A 26107-nucleotide genomic window follows, 5' to 3' on the forward strand; every position below is an offset into this window, starting at 1 on the left:
TTGAAGAGGCAACAAAAATGGCAAAGGAACAACAACAAGGAATGAATGAAACTTGATATCTTTAAATACCTGCAGCAGTGGCTTACAAAGTAATCCCACAGCCTCCCAACAAAAAAATACTAGTTTATTTTCCACATTTATCATCCCTCGGGACATCTAAAATAACAGTATGGTGCTCCTGGTTTAAAATAATCTGTTCATTTCCTTGCAATAATGAGAAATAACTCTGTAATTCAAACTTTATTGGGGGGCATAGTGAGATCTGCAAGAGAAATTCACTTAAATTCAGAAATGCTACATGTTGCGTGATTTATATGAATTACTGCAATACTGACCCGCTCCCCGATCTCCGTTTGGTCTCCCTGTGGAAGGATGTCAATGTCAGGCTGAAGAGAGCAGGCCTCGATCACGGCTTTGTATCTGACACACACAGACACAGAATACAGATGAGGAGAAAGAGCTGATGACAAGAAACTTACCAAAATTAAATGATACAACCTCATATATGACACAATATGAATGCTCATGTGCATAAAGCATGACAGTGTCTAGAAAAAACAAAACAAAACAAAAAAAAAAAAAACACAGACTGGACTGCCGAGATTCAGCAGACAGGCATTACAGAGCTGGCAGTGCCAGGAGAATACATTTAACATCCATTATGTTAAGCTTCATAAATTGAAATTCATGACTGGTCTGTGTGTTTTGTAAAAGTAGTTAAGTGCTTCACAAAAGCACTTTCAGTCATATTCTGGAGAACATGAATTTATGTCTTGCTGCTAAACATTTTCAAAGTCCTACACCCCCCTCCCCCCAACCCGAAACAAATAAACATTTAAGATTCATAAGAATTTGTTTGCTATCACTGTTTTATATTACTGGTAATTGACCATCTTTGGCATTTCAACAAAACATTTAAAGAGCTGAAGGTGTTTTTAAGGAATTCTTCATTTACTTACTAAAGTGTCAGAAAATAATGAGCTATGGTTTTCACTTTCTGGAAAACAGCTGATGTAAATTCTTGTTTCTTGCAGGCCACATATGATCTATTCAGTTTATTTATACAACATCAAATTGCAAATTCATGACTAAGTAATAATATAATGCATCCATAAGGTGGCATGCCGTACCAGCAGTGATGAGGTGATAATTTGTGGTGATTATTGCTGATGTATTTTTCAGGTCTAGATAAGGTTATGGAGGTATCCAGCAACATTGCTACAGTGTAGTCATGGCACATAACAACATGGTGGGCGGGGCATTTTTTTTCTGAGTCAAACGGCCATGAACTGTCACAGATGACAGTTTGCAGTGATGCAGCTGATAGATCTTGCAATTCCTGAAAGCGGGAAACCCACTTTACTGCTGCACAAAAAGCCTACTGACCCACCTTCTGCTTTATGTGCAGCCACAAGGCAATCAAAGTTCATTTTTGTTAACATTTTGGCGCTGCAGGAAGAAAGCACTGTGGCTCTGCCCAACCCAGACAGCAGGAGAGGGGCAGACGGGGACAGACAGAACAGCATATAGGAGTTGGCACATGGTGGGTAAACATGGCGAGTTGATAAAACATCTCCATGGCAACACAGTACAGCACTCCATTAGATTTAATTTCAAAAACAGTCCATTAGATCCGGGGACAAAATCCTGATGTTACATGAAATACACCCCTCAGACTTTTTTTTGTTTTGGTAAAACCACTGAGGATGAACATTGTGAGTGAGTGTGTATGTGTGTGCATGAATCAGTGAAGGAGAAAGTGTGTGTTTTTTATTACACCCATGCAGACAAAAACAGCATATGGTGTTGTGTCAGAAGTGACGCTGTCTGGAAGCACCAGGGGGAAAACACCACCACAGTCCACTAACCAGCTTCTTTTCCTTCAACTCAAACCATCTCCAGACGTCTCAGCCTTTACTGACAACACCTCAAATCAACCACACTAGGAGCCTTCTGTTTTGGAAGCAAAACAGTTTATCATGCTTCCCCAGTCAGGACCGTAATAAATGTTAGTTATGTCACTCAAGCTTCTCTCCACAAATATATGTGCTTCTACAGATTTTTAGTCAGAAAACAAGCTCTTTGCTAATAAGCAGAGGGGGGAGTAGGTCACCACCAAGTCACTCTCAAGTCATGAATCAGCAAGTCTCAAGTCATAATGACCACCAGTTATTTGCAAGCTGACTTGAGACTTGACTTGGGACTTGCAGACTGATGACTTGACAGTGACTTGATGGTGACTTATTCCCACCTCTGCTGATAAGTAATGCAATAGTGGGTAAAACTGAACATGAAATGTAGCCATGACTGTGATAGTTAGAACAGCGGGTGAAACTGCACATGAAATGTAGCCATTATTGTAATAATGTTTAATAATAGTGGACAGTTTTACCCACTATTGCAATAAGGATGAGGAAAGTGGCTGCCATGCACTGTTTGTCACAGGTCAGGTTCAGGCTCAAGTTCTGTTTTTGTCTGATGTCTTATATCACTCTGAGTTGTTTATGGTCATTTTCCCTGAGTATTATTTAGTGTTGTGTATTAGTTGTGCTCTTATTCTGATGTTTTCTCCTGTGTTAGACTTCCAGGTTGTGTCCCTGCACATCTGCTCCTTGTCCTTTACAAATGCCATTCGAACATCTCCTAATCACCAGACTGTATTAGGTTCCACCCTACTTTCTCTACACTACTCTTTGTTGCAGTTTTTTGAGTCTTTGTTACTGACTTTTGCTATGGCTCTGGATTCCTGTTTTAGCCTGCTGTTTTTGTGCTCTAGCTACAGTGTTTTGACTCCACGTTATAGACTCTCAATGGCATTCTGGATTCTTGTCTTCTGCCTGCCATTTGGACTCATTTCAAAACCTGTTCAGACTGTCCTTTGTGGTTCTCTGTTTTGGGTTCATTGACTAGATCCATTATATTGTTATCTAAGAATCGACAGACAGAATCTTATATTCATGGAAAGAGGCACTAATGACATTACTAATATCCCCGTCACACTGGAGGCCGAATGCCATAGGAATTAAAGTTCGGCCCACATTCCGGAAATGTTGAGGTGCATTCAAGGACGTCAGACAGTATTCCGAGAGCAGTATAAACAGTTGGGCAGATTCCTGTGGCCACCTCGAATGTTTTGCACATGTGCAAAACAGTCAAGGTAGAAAAATATCGAACGGCGGTTGGAATGCAGTCTGACCACAATCTCAGTGTCGTATGGCATGAAAATAGCATTCAAAGCATTCTGAAGCCCCTTTCACAAGGGCCTGCTTCAAGTTGCATATGCTGCATATGTAATACGCAGGAATGTTTGTGTCAGTTGCATGCAGCAGGAGGGAGAGCAGACTGGAGAGCAGACTGCCTGGACATGCCCATCTGATTTCTCTTCTAGTTTTTCTTTCTACTTGTGAAGTGCTGGAGGTGTGCGCTCTGATTTCTCTTCTTGTTTATCATTCTTCTTGTGCAGCACTGTAGGTGTGCGCTCTGATTTCTCTTCTTGTTTATCATTCTTGTGCAGCGCTGCAGGTGTGCGCTCTGATTTCTCTTCTAGTATATCATTCTGCTTGTGCAGCACTGCAGGTGTGCGCTCTGAATTCTCTTCTAGTTTATCATTCTTCTTGTGCAGCGCCGCAGGTGTGCGCTCTGATTTCTCTTCTAGTTTATTAAATTTTTCAATTTCAATTTATTTTCATTTATATAGCGCCAAATCAATCAATCAATCAATCAACATTTATTTATAAAGCGCTTTACAGCACCGACTGGTGTCCAAAGTGCTTAACATTAAAAACACAAATTTACAAAATAAGACACATATAAAATAAAATTTTAAAACAACACATAAAAATAACAGAACATGTCACCTCCCCACTAAGTGTTAAAAGCCAGTTTAAATAAATAAGTCTTTAACTTAGATTTAAAAAGTGCTAGGTCAGGAATAGTACGTAACTCAAGAGGTAGCTCATTCCACAGTCTGGGGCCAGCTACCGCGAAAGCATGATCACCCCAGCGTTTATATCTTGACCTTGGAACATCTAAGTAAAGCTGGCCAGACGCCCTTAACGTCCTACTGTAGGTGCGCAAAGTTAAAATTTCAGACAAGTAGGGAGGTGCAAGGCCATAAATAGCTTTAAAAACAAACATTAAAATTTTAAAATCAATTCTAAAACGAACTGGAAGCCAGTGGAGTGAGTATAGGATGGGCGCAATATGCTCACGTCTAGAAGTGTTTGTCAAAAGACGAGCAGCAGCATTCTGCACCAACTGGAGACGCGCAAGAGACGACTGATTAATGCCCGCATAAAGTGCATTACAATAATCAAGTCTGGAGCTGATGAAAGCATGAATGGCCGTCTCAAGATCACGTCTACTGAGAAAGTGCTTTATTTTAGCCAAGAGGCGAAGTTGGAAAAAACTAGCTTTGACAACAGAATTTATCTGTTGATCGAACCTCAAACACAAACTCAAACTCAATCACAACAGATTTGCCTCAAATCACTTCACACAGGTAAGGTCTAACCTTACCAACCCCCAGAGCAACAGTGGTAAGGAAAAACAAGCAGACCAGACTCAAAAGGGGTGATCCTCTGCTTGGGCCATGCTACAAACATAAATTACAGAACAATTCACAGAACAATTCACGGACGAATATACAAGAAATGCTACTGGCACACAGGACAGGAGAATCGCCAACACGAATACAACTCCCATCTGTGGATGGAGCTGCACCTTAAACAGAGAGAAAAAACAGAATCAGGCATCAGAAAGACAAAAAGTACTGCATAATTTGCCAGCATTAAACAACAAGAAAAACAGAGAAATACTAAGGTGATTGCCGGCCACTAGCCCTAAACTTCACTAAAAGACCCAGAATTTAGGTAAAGTTGAGGCCGTGGCCCACTCCAATTACTAATAAATGAATTAAAAGAGTAAAAAGCATAAAACAAAACTGTACCAGTATGCTAGCCATATGAAAGGGAAAATAAGTGTGTCTTAAGTCTGGACTTGAAAGTCTCCACAAAATCTGACTGTTTTATTGACGCAGGGAGATCATTCCACAGCAGACTTCTTACTCACCTTAGGGACACAAAGTAGTCCTGCACCCTGAGAACGTAAAGCCCGGGCCGGTACGTAAGGTTTAATTAAGTCAGCTAGGTAGGGAGGTGCCAGTCCATGAATAATTTTATAGGTTAGTAGCAGAACCTTAAAATCTGATCTCACTGGGACAGGAAGCCAGTGAAGGGATGCCAAAATGGGTGTAATGTGGTTGAACTTTCTGCTTCATGTCAAAAGTCTGGCTGCAGCATTTTGAACCAATTGGAGACCCCTAATGCTAGACTGCGGTAAACCAGAAAATAGAACACTGAAGTAGTCCAATCTAGAAGAGATAAATGCATGGATCAGGGTCTCGGCATCAGCCATAGACAGGATGGGACGAATCTTCGCTATATTTCGCAGGTGGAAGAAAGCAGCCCTAGTAATATTTCTAATGTGGAGGCCAAAGGACGACGAAGGATCAAAAATTACCCCAAGGTCCTCACTTTGTCAGTGTGATGTATGACACACAAGCCGAGGCTGAGGGTTAACTGGTCAAATTGATGCCGATGTCTCACTTGACTAAGAACCATCATTTCAGTCTTATCACAGTTTAAAAGTAGGACGTTTCTAGACATGCAACTTCTCGCTACTGCAAGGCAATCTTCTAAGGATTTTATGTGAACGAGATTACCAGCAGTTATCGGCATGTATAACTGAGTACCATCTGCATAGCAGTGAAAGGTAATCCCAAAATGCTGCAATATGTGCCCAAGGGGTGCTATATAAAGGGAGAAAAGCAGGGGGCCTAAGACAGACCCCTGTGGAACCCCAAATTTCATGTCACTAAGGTTAGAGGTAGTGTTGCTGTACAAAACACAGTGAGAATGACTGGTCAAGTATGACGTCAGCCATGCAAGGGCACTCCCAGTAATCTCAAAATGATTTTCCAGCCTATCAAGTAGAATATGATGATCCACTGTATCAAATGCAGCACTGAGATCTAATAGCAACAGAACCGTAATGGTGTCTGAATCCACTGTAAGCAGAAGATCATTCACCACTTTAGTAAGAGCCGTCTCTGTGGAATGATATTTTCTAAAAGCAGACTGCAGTGGCTTTATGCTTTTATGCTTGAGGTCACGCAGATTATGCTTGAGGTCACGCAGATAATCACTGAACCAAGGTGACTGTGATTTGGGGAAGCGCGGTTTTAACACAGGTGGTGCAATCATGTCGAGTGTAGTTTTGAGCACAGAGTTTAAACTATCCACAAGTCTGTCTACTGACTATTTGTCAAATGTGAAGCTAAGACATCAGGCAGTCTAGCTTCGAGTTCAGTCTTAGTTGAGGAGTTGATGCATCGCCGTAATGATATATAAGGTTGCTGTTCCACTAAACACGGCAGTGAAACTGTAAACTTAATAAGTGAGTGATCAGACACCACTGATGTAAGAGGCATGATGTCAATATTCGTGACAGCAATACCACGTGCGAGAACCAAATCCAGGGTATTTCCACTAATGTGCGTCGAATCCCGAATGCATTGCCGAAATCATAATGCATCCACAATTTCCATAAATGATTTGCAGAGGGGATCAGAAGGCTTATTTATATGAATGTTAAAGTCACCAGTGATCAGAATGTTATCTACACTAGTTGACAAGTTAGAGATGAACGCACCAAATTCATCTAAGAATTCAGAATATGGGCCAGGAGGCCTATATCAATCAATCAACTCAATCAACTTTTTTTTTACAGTGACAAAGTAATACGACTGATTTTTATTCTTCTGACCTTGGCAATGTGTAATATCCTGAGCAGAGTGGAGAATCAGATGCTCAAATGAGTGATATTTGTAACCCCCAACAACTAATAAGCTAAACCTAGATTTATAAATAAGAGCAACACCCCGGCCTTGCTTCGCATCACGAGGGACATGACTAAATGTATATGCTGGTGGGCAGGCCTCATTTAAGGGGAGGACAGCTGTAGGTTTAAGCCAGGTTTCACATAGCCCAATCATATCTAAGTGATGATCAATAATTAGATCATTGATCAACAATGATTTTGAGGACAGTGATCTTATGTTAATGAGACCCAGTCTAAGGACCTCAGTGGGGCTGACAGTTGAACTGTTTGGGTTTAGGGGTGGTTCCAGAGTAGCATATATAAGATGCCTAGAAGTAGGTTTAGGTGTAAGACATTCCACGCACGTTGTAGGTAGCAGACACAAAATCTTTGCTATTGCTGGAACAACCACTGGGCCATCCTCAATTTCAACATCATCCAATATAGTAATGGGTATTAAGTTTGGAAAGCATACCCCTCTATGATTTTTATGGACATGACTACGGAAGCAGGCCACAGTCTCAACTTGTTGAAATTCCCTCCATGGCAAATAAACTGCACTATCACCATAGTGGATTTTTTGCACTAAATTCCCCGCTAAGCTAATGGATTCCACACCCACATTTGTTGGAAGCCTTGCAAGGTCTCTAATCACCTGCTCTGTGGCCTGCCGTAGATTCCTAATGTTACCCTCCCTGTAGAGCTCTATCTATGTTCGCAGACAAGATGGCGGCGCCTTCCCCAGTAGGGTGGAGGCCGTCCGGCATCAGCAAGCCACGGCGGCCCCAGAACGAAGGCCAGTTATCAATAAAGCTAAAGCCTTGCTGTCTACAAAACTGCGCCAGCCACCTATTTAATGATGTCAGCCTGCTAAATGCCTCATCAGTACCCCGGGAGGGGAGGGGACCAGAGACTATTAATCGATGCCAACACATCTTTCTGGCAAGGTCACAAGTCCTCTCTATGTCCATTTTTGTGACCTCTGAGTGCTTCATCCTGATATCATTGGTGCCAACGTGAATAACTATGTGACTATATCTCATGTCATGTTCCTTCATCTGTCTTCGCTTCTGCAGTGTCAGCACCCTAAGATGAGATGCAATGTCGGGAGCTCTGGCCCCAGGAATATATTTAACATCAGCCGGCATCTGTAACCTGACTTTGCGGGTGATAGAATCCCCTATCACTAAAGTCCAGTGTTTCAACCTGGAGACAGGAGTGGAAGTCACTTGTGGGCTCAGAGAATTCACATCTGGCAAATCCAAGGGGGAGAACCGATTCACAGTTCACACTGGCGAGTGTGATCGGGGTGCCACAACCGGGCACCAAGCCCTATGGGGCTTCCTCCGCCTAGCCACAGTCCGAAAGCCTTCCTCCACAGCTGGCGTTTCTAAGCTGATGCTAATGTTCTTGCTAGCCGGCCCAACACTAACCTCATCTGGAGTGCCCGTAACATCTAACTCCACTGCGCTAAGAAGCTGCTGTTTATCATTCTTGTGCAGCACTGCAGGTGTGCGCTCTGATTTCTCTTCTTGTTTATCATTCTTCTTGTGCAGCGCTGCAGGTGTGCGCTCTGATTTCTCTTCTTGTTTATCATTCTTCTTGTGCAGCACTGCAGGTGTGCGCTCTGATTTCTCTTCTAGTTTATCATTCTTGTGCAGTGCTGCAGGTGTGATCTCTGATTTCACATCTTGTTTTTCTTTCTTCTGCTGCAGTGCTGCAGGTGTGCGCTGATTTCACATCTTGTTTTTCTTTCTTCTGCTGCAGCGCTGCAGGTGTGCGCTCTGATTTCACATCTTGTTTTTCTTTCTTCTGCTGCAGCGCTGCAGGTGTGCGCTCTGATTTCACATCTTGTTTTTCTTTCTTCTGCTGCAGCGCTGCAGGTGTGCGCTCTGATTTCACATCTTGTTTTTCTTTCTTCTGCTGCAGCACTGCAGGTGTGTGCTCTGATTTGTCTTCTAGTTTATCATTCTTCTTGTGCAGCGCTGCAGGTGTGCCCTCTGATTTCTCTTCTTGTTTATCATTTTTCTTGTGCAGCGCTGCAGGTGTGCCCTCTGATTTCTCTTCTTGTTCATCATTCTTCTGCTGCAGCGCTGCAGGTGTGCGCTCTGATTTCTCTTCTTGTTTATCATTCTTCTTGTGCAGCGCTGCAGGTGTGCGCTCTGATTTCTGTTATAGTTTATCATTCTTCCTGTGGCCGCAGAGCCGCAGCTGGCGATCACGAGCATGTGCACAAACCCTCCATAAGTGGACGTGAGATGTCCTCCCTGAGGAGTTATACTGGATGTGGACATGTACTGCCGCTGGCAATCAGTCTGTGAGCAGTTAGACTTTATTTAACACAATCGTGAGAGAACTTGAGGAGCTGAGCGCCGAGGAGCTGCAGTCAGGGTGTAATAAGCATTTTTTTTTACTACAATTGTGGATGAATTAGTCTATAATAATACTACAATGCAGCTGGTCTGCTCTGTGTCAGCCTGATCCCGTCAGATCTCAGAAGCTAAGCAGTGCAGCGATTGGATAGTACTTCGATGGCAGACCTCTTTGGAATGCCAGCGGCTGTGTGTGTTTCTCTGGGTAAAACTGGAGTTGCGTCAGGAAGGGCATCCGGCGTAAAACTTGTGCCAAATACCTATGTGGATGTGACTGTATCCGCTGTGGCGACCCTGAACAATAACGGGAGCAGCTGAACTGACAACAACAGTATAATAATACTACAATAACAGAATTGTGATAATAGATTACAATAGATGCAGCACGTCTCTAATAATCATATAATAATTTGTAGTCTCTAGATGTTTTTTTTTCAATGAGTGCACATTTCTAAACATAAAAATCAAGACAACAAGGCATGTCTTTGCTGCTTTTCTTTCAACACTTAAGCAAAGATGCAGTTGTCATGGCTGCAAACCTTTTATTAAAACTTACCTCCTCATTTTTATCTCCATCAAAGAGGGCATGTCTTTTGTGGGTTTATTAGTAGAATTACTGAAAATGTTAATTAATTAATTACATTTTATTTCAATTAATTTAATTTAATTTAATTAATTAATTAAAATGCTAATTAACTGCAAATAAATAAAGTGCTTGCCGTTAGTGTTAACTTGGGGAAAGATACATCCAAACTGGGTGAACAGGGCAGAAATTACAGCATGCTTTATGTAGAGTCATTAATTTTTAGAACATCAAATGTAACAGAGCAGTTGGCAGTTGAGTTGATTCACCACCTGACCTTTATTATTACCTCATTATTTCACTGACACATTAGCCGATAAAAGGTGTAGAATTGACTTAACGTTTTGCGTGTCCCTGGGAGTTCAATTAAAAAGATCACTGAGAAATTAAAGACGTATTTAGCAACATCTCCCTGAGGAAGGTTGTCCTAAAATACTATGACTATGCATCAGACTAGTGAGGGCACCTTTGAGCAAAGTCCTTAATCCCCAAATTGCTCCCAGTGTCTAGCTGAGTGCTTTGCATGGTGGGTGTGTGGGTTGTGGGGGGGGGGGGGGGGGGGTGTTGATGTACAGTACCACTGTAAATTCTGGAGCATCTGCTCTCAGATGGAAAAACATGATGAGGAAATGCAATCTATTTTACTGCTGCATTTGTGAGAAACCAACAAGTTTTTATAACCAACAGGCATCACACGCGATATTCCGAAATATAGACCCACGTGGCGACAAACGCAAATAATATTTCAGCTCTTCTGAATCACCTCCTTACTGATGGTCCAAACTGTATCGTCCGTGCAGCAGATGAGCAGCTTTTTAAATAATAATAATAAAAAAGAGCGCATCATCACATGAGTGCTGTATAAAATCTTGTTTTAGGCCACAGACTCACCTTGGTTTGATCATGGGCATCTCAAACGTAATATTTTCTACCACGCTGGCGTTCAACAGCCAGGGCTTCTGGGAAGCAAAGGCCACTGCACCTCTCTTCCTAACACAGGTGTAAAACACATGTAGAGGTATCAAACACAGCCATCAGATTTCCCTTTTACAGCCATGCTTATTTCATGTGAGTTACGGCTGAGACTGTTTGGTAAGCTGCTCTTGATTATCGTGGCACTTCACTGGATTTCTAAATACACATGAGAACTGTAGCTCTGCTCCGCTGATAAAGTTGATGCGTCTCCATGGAGGCAGCAGAACGCTGTATGACCTTACCTGATATCTCCATCACACGCTGCATCTCTGTCTGTGGGACTGCAAAGAAAACATCAAACACACGCAAATGCATTAGATGTGCATCATCAGGTGATGCTCCGGCACAACACAGATTATTGACATGAAGATCAATAAATTCATGTTATTCATATAATGATTAACAGCAAACACCCAGACAAACCATATACTCTTTCTTTACACAACGATCATTTCACTCCCCACACAGGACACACCAACCACCAGCCCACCGTGTCTACAAACACATCTATCATTAGCAGTGACACCAGCCTTCCTAAAATAACACTGCCCCCTCTCAATTTTTCTACCAGTCATTTGGTGACATGGAGAGCCACATCTAACCATGTGGACTGTGACGCATTCAGGTTCTCAGGTGATCTGATACCATGAGCCAAGATTAGTACGTCAACACAAGACCTGTTACTGGAGGGATGTTCTTACTATTTTTTTTTCTTCAAGTAGCATGTCAATGAAGCATTTATGGGTTACCAAATAAACATTGAGGGTGGCATGTGTGCTCGCTTCCAAAACAGAATGTTCCAGTTCAAGGTCCCTCATTCTCCATGTAATATGGAGTTGTGTCAGAAAGGTCATCTTGTGTCAATCAATATGTGGATCATATTGGGTCTGTTGTGGTGACCTTGAGGAGAAATTGTTTCTTTTTTTCTTAAAGGAGAAGCCAAAATAATTTACTTCTTATCAAATAAACAGACTTATTTTCTGATGTCTGTTGAGGTGTGGATGAATGCGTGTGCATGAACACAGAAACACTGTTTTTGTCCTTGTATTATCATTTTTGTACGCATCGAACACAAACAAAACAGGTATTGAATATTGAAATAGCTGCACACATAAAATTAAAAAGTAAAAGAACATAAGGGGCTTATTGTATATTATTTACATATAATGAAGTAAATAAAAACATAGGGCAACTGAACATTTACAGATCAAATTTGTCTCTAAAATAAACTAGTTTTGAAGCATTATTGGATTCAATCAATGATAAAGACTTATAATAAAGTTTTAACTCATTTCTCCAATGAGAAATGTTTGGTTTTGTCATAAAAAAACCCCAACATGTATGTATGTAGTTGGATAAATCTTGTTCACTCAATACGTACACTGTATTGCATATTCGGGTACTGTGTCCTTTTTGCCCTCTTTGGTAATGGCGTGTAGGCACGGCAGCGTTACGTTAGCGGTATAGGGAGTGCGCAGTCTAGCTTCGCTATATCCATCTCCATGGCATAGCTAACCTAAAAGGCACCTTCGATAACCACTCATTCACAAACTGAAAAGTTAACGGTGATGACGTTAAACTGACAAAATTCCTAAAACATTTAAATCAATCTACCACTAACTGCTAACTTTTATTATATGAATTTATCTTTAGCTTGATTTTTAAAAACCTGAAAACAGACTAAAGAGCTGAAATTTGAATATGTTGTAGCATAAACATTGCGTTTTTTTCTTTGTTTTCTTTTAAGTTAGCTGACTTAGAGATAGCAGACTTAAATTTATTGAAAGTTAACTGGACTGCTAACAGTTAGGGCCCTGTCCCACTGGGGAGAGGATTAATTGCACATGAATGGAGTATACAAAGTATTGTAAGTATTGTCGTCCACAACAAAAATGGCCAAAAATGACAAATGTCCCAGTATGAATTACAGATATACTAATAATATGTAGCGAATATACACTCAACAAAAATATAAACGCAACACTTTTGGTTTTGCTCCCATTTTGTATGAGATGAACTCAAAGATCTAAAACTTTTTCCACATACACAATATCACCATTTCCCTCAAATATTGTTCACAAACCAGTCTAAATCTGTGATAGTGAGCACTTCTCCTTTGCTGAGATAATCCATCTCACCTCACAGGTGTGCCATATCAAGATGCTGATTAGACACCATGATTAGTGCACAGGTGTGCCTTAGACTGTCCACAATAAAAGGCCACTCTGAAAGGTGCAGTTTTATCACACAGCACAATGCCACAGATGTCGCAAGATTTGAGGGAGCGTGCAATTGGCATGCTGACAGCAGGAATGTCAACCAGAGCTGTTGCTCGTGTATTGAATGTTCATTTCTCTACCATAAGCCGTCTCCAAAGGCGTTTCAGAGAATTTGGCAGTACATCCAACCAGCCTCACAACCGCAGACCACGTGTAACCACACCAGCCCAGGACCTCCACATCCAGCATGTTCACCTCCAAGATCGTCTGAGACCAGCCACTCGGACAGCTGCTGGAACAATCGGTTTGCATAACCAAAGAATTTCTGCACAAACTGTCAGAAACCATCTCAGGGAAGCTCATCTGCATGCTCGTCGTCCTCATCAGGGTCTCGACGTGACTCCAGTTCGTCGTCGTAACCGACTTGAGTGGGCAAATGCTCACATTCGCTGGTGTTTGGCACGTTGGAGAGGTGTTCTCTTCACGGATGATGCGAAGGAGATGTGTTGCACTGCATGAGGCAAATGGTGGTCACACCAGATACTGACTGGTATCCCCCCCCAATAAAACAAAACTGCACCTTTCAGAGTGGCCTTTTATTGTGGGCAGTCTAAGGCACACCTGTGCACTAATCATGGTGTCTAATCAGCATCTTGATATGGCACACCTGTGAGGTGGGATGGATTATCTCAGCAAAGGAGAAGTGCTCACTATCACAGATTTAGACTGGTTTGTGAACAGTATTTGAGTGAAATGGTGATAGTGTGTATGTGGGAAAAGTTTTAGATCTTTGAGTTCATCTCATACAAAATGGGAGCAAAACCAAAAGTGTTGCATTTATATTTTTGTTGAGTATATGATGAACAATCACAGTTGTATAACGCATGTAGTGAGGAAATGGATCCGATGCATTGCGATTATCACGGCAATATTACGGGTGTATTATGATGCATCACGCACGTGTTTGCGAGTGCACGGCATCTGCATTGTGGTCATAAATGAAGTGCATTTGGGCCGTCGGCATCACTGTTAACACCAACAATACAGCCTCTGGAGCAAGTGCTGGACTTGGACAAGTTGGAGTAAACAAGAAGTGAACAGGGCGAGTGGTGACGTCAGCGGATCGCATCAGAGCGCAGCTCGTCTGAACGATTATAACAAGAAGTTAAATCTGTTATAAACAGGAATAAATACTGTAACAGCTGCAGACAAGAAGGAAAAAACATGCAACTGTTTTATCAAGCCTTGACAATGTAAACAAGTCAAATAATTACCTTTTTAGATGCCTCAAAATGGTTTTTGCAGCTGCAGCTTCCTCTGTGATTCAGGAGGTGATTAGAGCCGTTTTCAACAGGCAATTTGCAGAATAAAATGATTAATCTGCCACAAAATAATTATTTTATATAGGCAGCATCCAGCACAGAGCGCGTGGCAGTCAGTAGAACAAAGAACAGTGTCCAGCTGTGAACACAGCACATCTGATTTGCATCCACCGCAAATCAGATGCAAAGCAGACGTAATAAAAACACTTTATTTGTGGCCAATCTGTATGCAGTCGCTACAGCTTATTTTAGTTTGTGATGTGGACATGATGGGCACGCAAAATATCCGTTTTACACACTGTCCCAGTCCGCTGCCAAGCTGCAAATCCCTGTCAGTTGCAGATATCAGCAGATGACGGCGAATATACAGCGCATAGATTGAGTATGTATATGTATGTACTGAGTATGTATGGAGTATGTAAGGCGGCTGTCATCCACAGCCAAAATTTTGTGCAGCTCAAAAATCCTGGCAATGGAAAAATGTGCCTCTGCGGATAATTGCGGACGTGTGCGGGTGTTGGCCAACTCATAGAAGCATGTTTCACGCATATTGCAGATGATAAGCGAATATGAGCCAATTTTGTGCGCAATCCATACGCAAATCCTCCTAAATGCCAGTGGGACAGGGCCCTAAGTTAGCTGAAAGGTTAATCCACAAACAAAAAAAAAAAATTAGCTTTGCTAATTAGCTGTTAACTGATTAGCTGAACTGAGCCCACCGTTGGTGATCAGGTGTGACTTCCAAGAACAAAAAAAAGCAGTGCACGTGCGCATGGAGAGAGAAAAAGCTTTTGTCTTTATATTACCACAGCACTGTTCATAATCTTATTTTTTGTTGTTGTTGTTTGTTTTTTTGTTTTTTTTAGTTTTATCCATGGTAATCCACATCACTATGGAGTTATCTTGAAATGATTATTTATGTAGTGATGTGTGCTTTATGTACAGAATGCACATTTCATTTACTCTAATTAATGTTTGGGTGCTTGTTCAGCTTTGGAGGCGGTATGAGTTTTACTAACTGTCCCCCTTTGGTTTATTACATTAAAACCTTCCATTCAGTTTGAGCATATTTGAATTCTGTTGTCTTCTGAAATCAGAAGCAGGTCAGAAATTGTCCTCTAAACACTAAACACTAACAGTTCAGGGTTTAAACATTTGACTTTTCCATTCCTACATTACTTGGAACACTCACGTTTCATCTCCCTCAGACCCGAGGTTTGGCAGGCTGCAGGAAATCAAGACACACACACACACACACACACACACACACACACACACACACACACACACACACACACACACACACACACACACACACACACCCCTCAGGTTACCATTTGATGGACAACAATTCATAGAGGTATTAGGCTGTTTTTAGCCAGCAGCAACTGAGCTAGTTTTGGCCTTATTTAAAATAAATACAGTGAGGAAAATAAGTATTACTGGTGTCAATCATCAGGTTTCTACAACTGCTCCTGATATATAGACTCAACTGAAAATCTTAATCTGTAAGGCTTATTTAAATTGAAAAGGTTATTCTGATATTGATTTGACACTCTCTTTCAAAAGACACACACACACAGACGTGCACATGTGCACGGTTGTAAACCTAAATTTTGTGCCGCTCTGATTGGTAATCTGCAGCTCTTCACATGCTCAGGATGCTGTGGTGTATTTTTAGGTTGGTGAAGTTGACACATTTTGCAAACATCTTTGGAAGGTGACACCAATCATGTCCAACTATATAACCAGAGTGTCCTCACCACAGGAGACCTTGAGGGCAGATTTACACCAGTTTAATGTAGCACATTTAAAATGTAACAGCAAAGCAAACAGCACATGAAAGAAGCTCTGACATGAGTGTCATAGAAACAAACACACCACAGCCGCTCTTTCTGCAAAAACACTACACTATTTTGAAAAGTTTCAGGCACCCTAGAATAATGATTCAAGATTGATTATTAAATCTAATTCATGACGTTCAAACATTAACAAGAACAAGTTAACAAGAAACTGAAGAACAAGCTGATGTAACTCAAACTGTGCAGTCCTTTCTGCACGGTTGTGTTAACTTGTGACGTGTTATTTACAACATAACCACTGTTAAAAAAAAAAAACAGACGATAATGGTTTATTTCTGTACAATTTAGTACAGTTTTGTGCTGAAACAGTATCTCTCTCTGTCTCTCTCTTTGACCCCCCTTCACTCCGTATACCTCGCTCAACCACCTCGCCCACGTTTTCTTTTGTGGGCAGAGTTGTGTGGAGGTATGTTGTGTGACTTTAGTTTCAGAATGTAACGACTATGAAATCATAAGAAAATAAGGGTTTATTTCTCTGATTTAGTGCCTTTTTGGGGGGAAGACAGTTTGTCTCACTGACAAACATACCTGCTCCTAATTTTTCTTCAAAATATCCCCTTTAAATTTTCAAGACATACAAGATGAGAGTATCTGTTGTTTGTGAGCTATTGTATTAACAATTTGGAGGTGATGGACTCATTCATTTATCGATCTATTCACCTACTGCATTTTACATGGGGAGGAAACCCTCTGGTGTCCAGGCTGTTTCCTTGGTACCTCCACCTACAAAGGAGGAGGTTATGGTTTCGCCCCTGTTTGTTTGTCGACTGTGAACAGCCTGGAGCCCACAATTTTTCATATATCATTATAAAATTTTTACTGAAGATTCATATCCTGATAGGCAAGAAGTGATTACATTTTCAAAGTCATAGGTCAAAAGGCAAAGTCAGGAAAAATATTGGAATTTTGGAAAAATCCCTATCTTTAACATTGAATGAATCCTCAAAAATTCTTAACTCTGTCAAAAAAGATCAAATCTCTTTTATATTTGTAGGATGGTATCTTTTATCAACTGACAAACTTTGATCTGGATCTGATCCAGATTACAGACGTGGTCATTTCAATTTAACACTGAAAACCCCATTTAATGTATATTTTGCATTATATCTTAACTAAACGTGCCTCAATCACTCTCATATTTGAAAGTGAGGTGCAGACTGGCACCCATTATCACCTGACAAAGTTTAAGCCAAATCTGATCCAGATTGTGGATTTGTTGGACATTTGAATTTAATTTTGAAAAAACCATTTGGTGTACATTTTGCATTATATCTCAATCAGAAGTGCCTCAACCATTCTTATTTGTGACAATGAGGTGCAACCTGGCACTCTCAAAGAACAATCAATCAATCAATTTTTTTATATAGCGCCAAATCACAACAAACAGTTGCCCCAAGGCGCCTTATATTGTAAGGCAAGGCCATACAATAATTATGTAAAACCCCAACGGTCAAAACGACCCCCTGTGAGCAAGCACTTGGCTACAGTGGGAAGGAAAAACTCCCTTTTAACAGGAAGAAACCTCCAGCAGAACCAGGCTCAGGGAGGGACAGTCTTCTGCTGGGACTGGTTGGGGCTGAGGGAGAGAACCAAGAAAAAGACATGCTGTGGAGGGGAGCAGAGATCGATCACTAATGATTAAATGCAGAGTGGTGCATACAGAGCAAAAAGAGAAAGAAACAGTGCATCATGGGAACCCCCCAGCAGTCTACGTCTATAGCAGCATAACTAAGGGATGGTCCAGCCCTAACTATAAGCTTTAGCAAAAAGGAAAGTTTTAAGCCTAATCTTAAAAGTAGAGAGGGTGTCTGTCTCCCTGATCTGAATTGGGAGCTGGTTCCACAGGAGAGGAGCCTGAAAGCTGAAGGCTCTGCCTCCCATTCTACTCTTACAAACCCTAGGAACTACAAGTAAGCCTGCAGTCTGAGAGCGAAGCGCTCTATTGGGGTGATATGGTACTACGAGGTCCCTAAGATAAGATGGGACCTGATTATTCAAAACCTTATAAGTAAGAAGAAGAATTTTAAATTCTATTCTAGAATTAACAGGAAGCCAATGAAGAGAGGCCAATATGGGTGAGATATGCTCTCTCCTTCTAGTCCCCGTCAGTACTCTAGCTGCAGCATTTTGAATTAACTGAAGGCTTTTTAGGGACTTTTAGGACAACCTGATAATAATGAATTACAATAGTCCAGCCTAGAGGAAATAATGCATGAATTAGTTTTTCAGCATCACTCTGAGACAAGACCTTTCTGATTTTAGAGATATTGCGTAAATGCAAAAAAGCAGTCCTACATATTTGTTTAATATGCGCTTTGAATGACATATCCTGATCAAAAATGACTCCAAGATTTCTCACAGTATTACTAGAGGTCAGGGTAATGCCATCCAGAGTAAGGATCTGGTTAGACACCATGTTTCTAAGATTTGTGGGGCCAAGTACAATAACTTCAGTTTTATCTGAGTTTAAAAGCAGGAAATTAGAGGTCATCCATGTCTTTATGTCTGTAAGACAATCCTGCAGTTTAGCTAATTGGTGTGTGTCCTCTGGCTTCATGGATAGATAAAGCTGGGTATCATCTGCGTAACAATGAAAATTTAAGCAATACCGTCTAATAATACTGCCTAAGGGAAGCATGTATAAAGTAAATAAAATTGGTCCTAGCACAGAACCTTGTGGAACTCCATAATTAACTTTAGTCTGTGAAGAAGATTCCCCATTTACATGAACAAATTGTAATCTATTAGACAAATATGATTCAAACCACCGCAGCGCAGTGCCTTTAATACCTATGGCATGCTCTAATCTCTGTAATAAAATTTTATGGTCAACAGTATCAAAAGCAGCACTGAGGTCTAACAGAACAAGCACAGAGATGAGTCCACTGTCCGAGGCCATAAGAAGATCATTTGTAACCTTCACTAATGCTGTTTCTGTACTATGATGAATTCTAAAACCTGACTGAAACTCTTCAAATAGACCATTCCTCTGCAGATGATCAGTTAGCTGTTTTACAACTACCCTTTCAAGAATTTTTGAGAGAAAAGGAAGGTTGGAGATTGGCCTATAATTAGCTAAGATAGCTGGGTCAGTGATGGCTTTTTAAGTAATGGTTTAATTACTGCCACCTTAAAAGCCTGTGGTACATAGCCAACTAACAAAGATAGATTGATCATATTTAAGATCGAAGCATTAAATAATGGTAGGGCTTCCTTGAGCAGCCTGGTAGGAATGGGGTCTAATAAACATGTTGATGGTTTGGATGAAGTAACTAATGAGAATAACTCAGACAGAACAATCGGAGAGAAAGAGTCTAACCAAATACCGGCATCACTGAAAGCAGCCAAAGATAACGATACGTCTTTGGGATGGTTATGAGTAATTTTTTCTCTAATAGTTAAAATTTTGTTAGCAAGAAAGTCATGAAGTCATTACTAGTTAAAGTTAATGGAATACTCAGCTCAATAGAGCTCTGACTCTTTGTCAGCCTGGCTACAGTGCTGAAAAGAAACCTGGGGTTGTTCTTATTTTCTTCAATTAGTGATGAGTAGAAAGATGTCCTAGCTTTACGGAGGGCTTTTTTATAGAGCAACAGACTCTTTTTCCAGGCTAAGTGAAGATCTTCTAAATTAGTGAGACGCCATTTCCTCTCCAACTTACGGGTTATCTGCTTTAAGCTACGAGTTTGTGAGTTATACCACGGAGTCAGACACTTCTGATTTAAAGCTCTCTTTTTCAGAGGAGCTACAGCATCCAAAGTTGTCTTCAATGAGGATGTAAAACTATTGACGAGATACTCTATCTCCCTTACAGAGTTTAGGTAGCTACTCTGCACTGTGTTGGTATATGGCATTAGAGAACATAAAGAAGGAATCATATCCTTAAACCTAGTTACAGCGCTTTCTGAAAGACTTCTAGTGTAATGAAACTTATTCCCCACTGCTGGGTAGTCCATCAGAGTAAATGTAAATGTTATTAAGAAATGATCAGACAGAAGGGAGTTTTCAGGGAATACTGTTAAGTCTTCTATTTCCATACCATAAGTCAGAACAAGATCTAAGATATGATTAAAGTGGTGGGTGGACTCATTTACTTTTTGAGCAAAGCCAATAGAGTCTAATAATAGATTAAATGCAGTGTTGAGGCTGTCATTCTCAGCATCTGTGTGGATGTTAAAATCGCCCACTATAATTATCTTATCTGAGCTAAGCACTAAGTCAGACAAAAGGTCTGAAAATTCACAGAGAAACTCACAGTAACGACCAGGTGGACGATAGATAATAACAAATAAAACTGGTTTTTGGGACTTCCAATTTGGATGGACAAGACTAAGAGACAAGCTTTCAAATGAATTAAAGCTCTGTCTGGGTTTTGGATTAATTAATAAGCTGGAATGGAAGATTGCTGCTAATCCTCCACCCCGGCCCGTGCTACGAGCATTCTGACAGTTAGTGTGACTCGGGGGTGTTGACTCATTTAAACTAACATATTCATCCTGCTGTAACCAGGTTTCTGTTAGGCAGAATAAATCAATATGTTGATCAATTATTATATCATTTACCAACAGGGACTTAGAAGAGAGAGACCTAATGTTTAATAGACCACATTTAACTGTTTGAGTCTGTGGTGCAGTTGAAGGTGCTATATTATTTTTTCTTTTTGAATTTTTATGCTTAAATAGATTTTTGCTGGTTATTGGTAGTCTGGGAGCAGGCACCGTCTCTACGGGGATGGGGTAATGAGGGGATGGCAGGGGGAGAGAAGCTGCAGAGAGGTGTGTAAGACTACAACTCTGCTTCCTGGTCCCAACCCTGGATAGTCACGGTTTGGAGGATTTAAGAAAATTGGCCAGATTTCTAGAAATGAGAGCTGCTCCATCCAAAGTGGGATGGATGCCGTCTCTCCTAACAAGACCAGGTTTTCCCCAGAAGCTTTGCCAATTATCTATGAAGCCCACCTCATTTTTTGGACACCACTCAGACAGCCAGCAATTCAAGGAGAACATGCGGCTAAACATGTCACTCCCGGTCCGATTGGGGAGGGGCCCAGAGAAAACTACAGAGTCCGACATTGTTTTTGCAAAGTTACACACCGATTTAATGTTAATTTTAGTGACCTCTGATTGGCGTAACCGGGTGTCATTACTGCCGACGTGAATTACAATCTTACCAAATTTACGCTTAGCCTTAGCCAGCAGTTTCAAATTTCCTTCAATGTCGCCTGCTCTGGCCCCCGGAAGACAACTGACTATGGTTGCTGGTGTCGCTAACTTCACATTTCTCAAAACAGAGTCGCCAATAACCAGAGTTTGATCCTCGGCGGGTGTGTCGTCGAGTGGGAAAAAACGGTTAGAGATGTGAACGGGTTGGCGGTGTACACGGGGCTTCTGTTTAGGGCTACGCTTCCTCCTCACAGTCACCCAGTCGGCCTGCTTTCCCGGCTGCTCGGGATCTGCCAGGGGGGAACTAACGGCGGCTAAGCTACCTTGGTCCGCACCGACTACAGGGGCCTTGCTAGCTGTAGAATTTTCCACGGTGCGGAGCCGAGTCTCCAATTCGCCCAGCCTGGCCTCCAAAGCTACGAATAAGCTACACTTATTACAAGTACCATTACTGCTAAAGGAGGCCGAGGAATAACTAAACATTTCACACCCAGAGCAGAAAAGTGCGGGAGAGACAGGAGAAGCCGCCATGCTAAATCGGCTAAGAGCTAGTAGCTACGCTAAGCTAGCGGATTCCTAAAAACACGCAAAGTGAATAATGTGTAAATAATTTAGAGGTGATTCAGCAGAAGGAGTGCTTTAGTTAAGGCACGTAAAGATTACACTGGGAAACAAATCGTAATCTAGATAACTAGATCAATCTAACTGCGCAGATTAAACAGCTAACAGATACAGAAAAACACCGCTGTGCTCCGGAACAGGAAGTGATACAATACCGCAGTGAGAGCCAACCACCAGTAGAGGCAAGCAAGAGGAACAGACTAATTTTGATCCGCATCTGATCCATATTGCAGATTTAGCGGATAAAGTCTGGGTCCCGCTGAATAATGAAGGATGAAGAAGGAGCCACGCATGGGTGTGTCACGATTATTCGAAGGACCCACGTTTTCATCTATCACGTATCCGTTATGAAGGTGCCTCTATGTGCCTCTCTGTACCCCGCATGTGCCACGTAGCAGCCTCTAGTGAGCCATGACCGACCTGTCATTACAGCCTCGAATGGCTCGTATCAGCCACACTAAGCCACGTAGTGCCATGATAGCGCCATGTTGGAGCACGTTTAGGCATGAGTTTGGTCCAAACCTCCAGCCCTCCCACACCTGGTCCCTTCAAAGTGTGGGTTTTCAATTCACAGATTCACAGCAGCATTTAAAGATATCCCTTTTTTAAACGCAGTCCAAAAATAGACACTCCAGCACACTTCTGCAGTTGTGCGCTGTGCGCCAGGCTGCAGTCCACCTGTAATGCACCAGACCAGCTAGACCCGAACCACGGGTTCCTGGAGAGCCGCCTCTGTGCTCCTCTTTTGCGTGCACGCTGCTGTTGTCCTTTCATGGACAGCCGCCTCTGTGCTCTTTCCATCCGTGGCTGGCTTTATTTTTTCACTGGCTTTAAACACAGTGATTTTATATCATTTTAATATATATATATTTCTTTATTTCTTCCGCAGCTTACAAGTCACCATGATACAACTTTTAACTTTGTGTTATGTCTTCAAAATCAGTCTTTTGCGCGCTCTCCACCCGTGTTGCCACACAGCTTCTGCTCTTAGCTGCTCCACTGGAGTTATTTCTTCCGTGGCTTTAAACACACATCCACTGTCACGCAGTCACCCAAAATTTAACTTTGTGTTCGTCCAATATTGACTGAAAAATCACTCTTTTGTGAGCTGGTGTTCTGCCTAAATGTTCATTTAAAGTGTGATGATGAGTCATTGCCTCAGTGCGCACACACAGCGGAGCTCATGTGATCCATTAATTCCAGAAGTGATTAGAGGTGTTTTCAGCATCCAAGGTTTGACAGAAAATGATTAATCCGCTACAAAATAATTTTATAAATTTTATATAGAGTCCAGCGCAGAGAGCAGGTGGAATTGTGTGCGCAAGAGGAGAGCCGCTCCAAAAATAGCCTCTCAGGTCCTGCAAAGGTGCCAGGCGCACGGATAATGGACTTTTAGCAGACTCGTAAGCACCACGCAAATGTCTCTAATCCATCGCAGTAACTCGAACACAAACTGTGCCACGCTGTTGTTACTAAATTTTGAACTTCTTGAAATTAGCACCACGCTCAGAGAGGAGCCTCGTTAACTGAAGATAATGCCTCTAAGAGCCACTCAGAGCCACGAAACTCCCACGATAATTGAAGAAACCCTCTCATAGCAAAGAAAACATGCTCCTTGTTCACCCTTCATTATTCGGTGGGACCCAGGCTTTACACTGAAAAGCCCTTTTGATCTATATTTTGTATTATATTTTAGCTTATGAAAAGCCACTTCTAACAGGACTTTGACCTTAAATTTTTTTTCCAAGGTAAAAATTTGAGGAATTGGAAACTAGTGTTGGCGGAGGTTTGTGCTCTACGAGTGCGGTACTGTAGTATTTTAATATTTGAAAAACACAGAAATTGAAAAGTGAATTTCCCCAAATAATTTCTATGTTCCCATTTGAACTAAAAACAGTCATGGTTATCAAATGCTCCATTTAATAATCATTTTGTTTTGTTTTTCTTTTTTAATAATATTCACCTTTTGGAAAAAAAGAGATTTAACCAGCAATGAGCAACAAACAGAGTTGTTTCTAAGGGCACATGAAGAAGCACTGCTTAAGATGTTTGCAGCGATTCTCTGGTCCTGACTAAACCTACTTGAACATCCAGAATAAAATTGCCTGATTAGATTTTTCCACTTCATGACACTTGAGAAATGCTGAAGCCTGAAATTACCAGCTGATTGTGTTTTTCCTGCATGATAATCATGGTGCACTTGATGAATTACGTTTTTTTTTTTTTTTTTACACAGAGGCACAACTGAATAAAGGTCAAACTAAATAAGTTAAATCATTGTCAAATCTCACACTTTATGGATTTATTTAACTTAATCCCATGATTTAAATCTAAAGGGGCCATATTGTGTAAACTTGTCTTTCTCTATCTATTTTTTAACAGTTAAATATGGCTGGGGTGTATAAAGTTCTCAAAGTCCCACAGTTCTGTGATGGCTCATGTAAAATAATCTACTGCAGTGAGCAAAATGTAGGTTTGATCTTGTAACTGACCTGTTCCAGGTGACTGTTCCTGATACCCTCTGCATCTCACCCAGTGCTGCAAGCAACAGAGAAGATTTTCCACAACCCACCTGTCCCACAATCATGGTCAGCTTACCTAAAACATTTGAAGAACAAGAACAACACAGTAACCATTAATTACAGAGAAAAACAAAGCAGCAAAACGGCTGCAGAAAAGGAGAAAAACAGAACAAACATGTTTTATTGATAAGCATAAGGCTCACCAAAAGGAATCCTGATGTCAACATTAGAAAGTGTCGGTGGTCCATCAGTCCAGGTGAAATAACCGCTAGTTATCTGAAGAACACATGACACAGACTCAGCCCAGTACAAGAAAATAAATAAATAAATAACACAATTACAGGACCATACTGGTGTTTTTTTTATGTCTGAGCCAAAAATATAAATGTATCATATTTGTTGTGTTATTGTCACCAATTTTCTTACTAAATCTGTGGCTTTTTTTCCCCACTGTATCTACAAGGTCCTTGAGTTTAATCTAACAAACTGGCCACGATCGTCCCAGTCAGGGGAACAATCACAAAACAGCAACAACCTGATTTCCATATTAATGAAAGAATCATACGGCAGATGCATATCCTGAATGACACTTAATGTTTGCAATACATACTACACATAGTTTCTGATCAATATGAATTTTTGATCTAATCTGCAGCCACAATGGCTGTTTTGCTTGACCTTGATCTTTGACCAGTCTCCCAAAAGTTAATCACTTGGTGACACTAACTCAAGAATATTTCCACCAAGTTTGGTAAAACCTGTCCAGCTGTCTTTTTTTTTTTTAACTCTCTCTCACACACATACACACACCATGGATGCACAAATCCACACGCAGGAATGGTTACTACACCCTGGTGGTGGCTGGCAGGCTAACTAGGCCATGGGGTCAATGAGTGCAAAACTGTATTTTGTATTCTAGAGGCTGTACTACCTAAGAACCCCTTCACACAGTCTCTTGTGGACGGTGCGCCGCAGCACAGACACTGCGTCATGTGGAACAGAGCTCACGTGGGTAATGTGAGATCGCCCGCTGTGTGTTATGATCTGACAGTCTGTTTCAAGCTGGGGGGTACTCTGTCAATGTGCACACTGTGCACACGCTCGCTCGATGCAGCCCGTCCCCACAGCAATATTTTTTTTTTTACGTCCACGTGATGACAGCAAGCAGACACACGAGTGTCACCGTGGCCAGTTGTTAGTTCATGTCTGTCCATACATAGTACGTGTTGTCCAGGTGGGATGTCCAGATGGACAGATCTCCACAGCTGCTTCTGTCGGCAGCCACACCTCTTGTCAGTTTAGCGCACACACCAAAGCCACACTCGTGGGGCATTTAGACAGCATACACTTTGTCTTTCAGCCGCTGGTGTGTGCAAATACTTGTAGCAACAGGTGTATGAGGCGTTAGAGGCAAGTACGATTTTACACATTTTGCACACGATTCCTGCTTCATGCGCACTTTATGTGCAAATCGACCAAATTCGCACTATGCTTGAAGGGGCCCTAAGCTAAGCACAGAAATTTTGGCACAACCTACAACTGAGTCCAAGGCACCTGTTCAGTACCGCATGATATTACCATTTAAGTCAT

The 26107-nt window shown here is 41.4% G+C and overlaps 1 protein-coding gene across 3 annotated transcripts in view; it reads right to left on the reverse strand.

Annotated features, from left to right (window-relative positions):
• Positions 1-26107, reverse strand: part of abcc8 (ATP-binding cassette, sub-family C (CFTR/MRP), member 8) — a 159905-nt gene that overhangs the window by 35335 nt on the left and 98463 nt on the right. For all 3 annotated transcript variants that reach the window (XM_034176906.1, XM_034176905.1, XM_034176907.1), the window contains exons 16-21: positions 24721-24793; positions 24488-24593; positions 15543-15575; positions 11052-11090; positions 10726-10824; positions 336-420 (exon numbers count right to left, since the gene is read on the reverse strand). In XM_034176906.1, the coding sequence (XP_034032797.1) occupies positions 336-420; positions 10726-10824; positions 11052-11090; positions 15543-15575; positions 24488-24593; positions 24721-24793 (435 nt within the window). The remainder of the gene's footprint in view (positions 1-335; positions 421-10725; positions 10825-11051; positions 11091-15542; positions 15576-24487; positions 24594-24720; positions 24794-26107) is intronic.

Source organism: Thalassophryne amazonica, chromosome 8 (genome assembly GCF_902500255.1).
Source record: "Thalassophryne amazonica chromosome 8, fThaAma1.1, whole genome shotgun sequence".
Taxonomy (NCBI): domain Eukaryota; kingdom Metazoa; phylum Chordata; class Actinopteri; order Batrachoidiformes; family Batrachoididae; genus Thalassophryne; species Thalassophryne amazonica.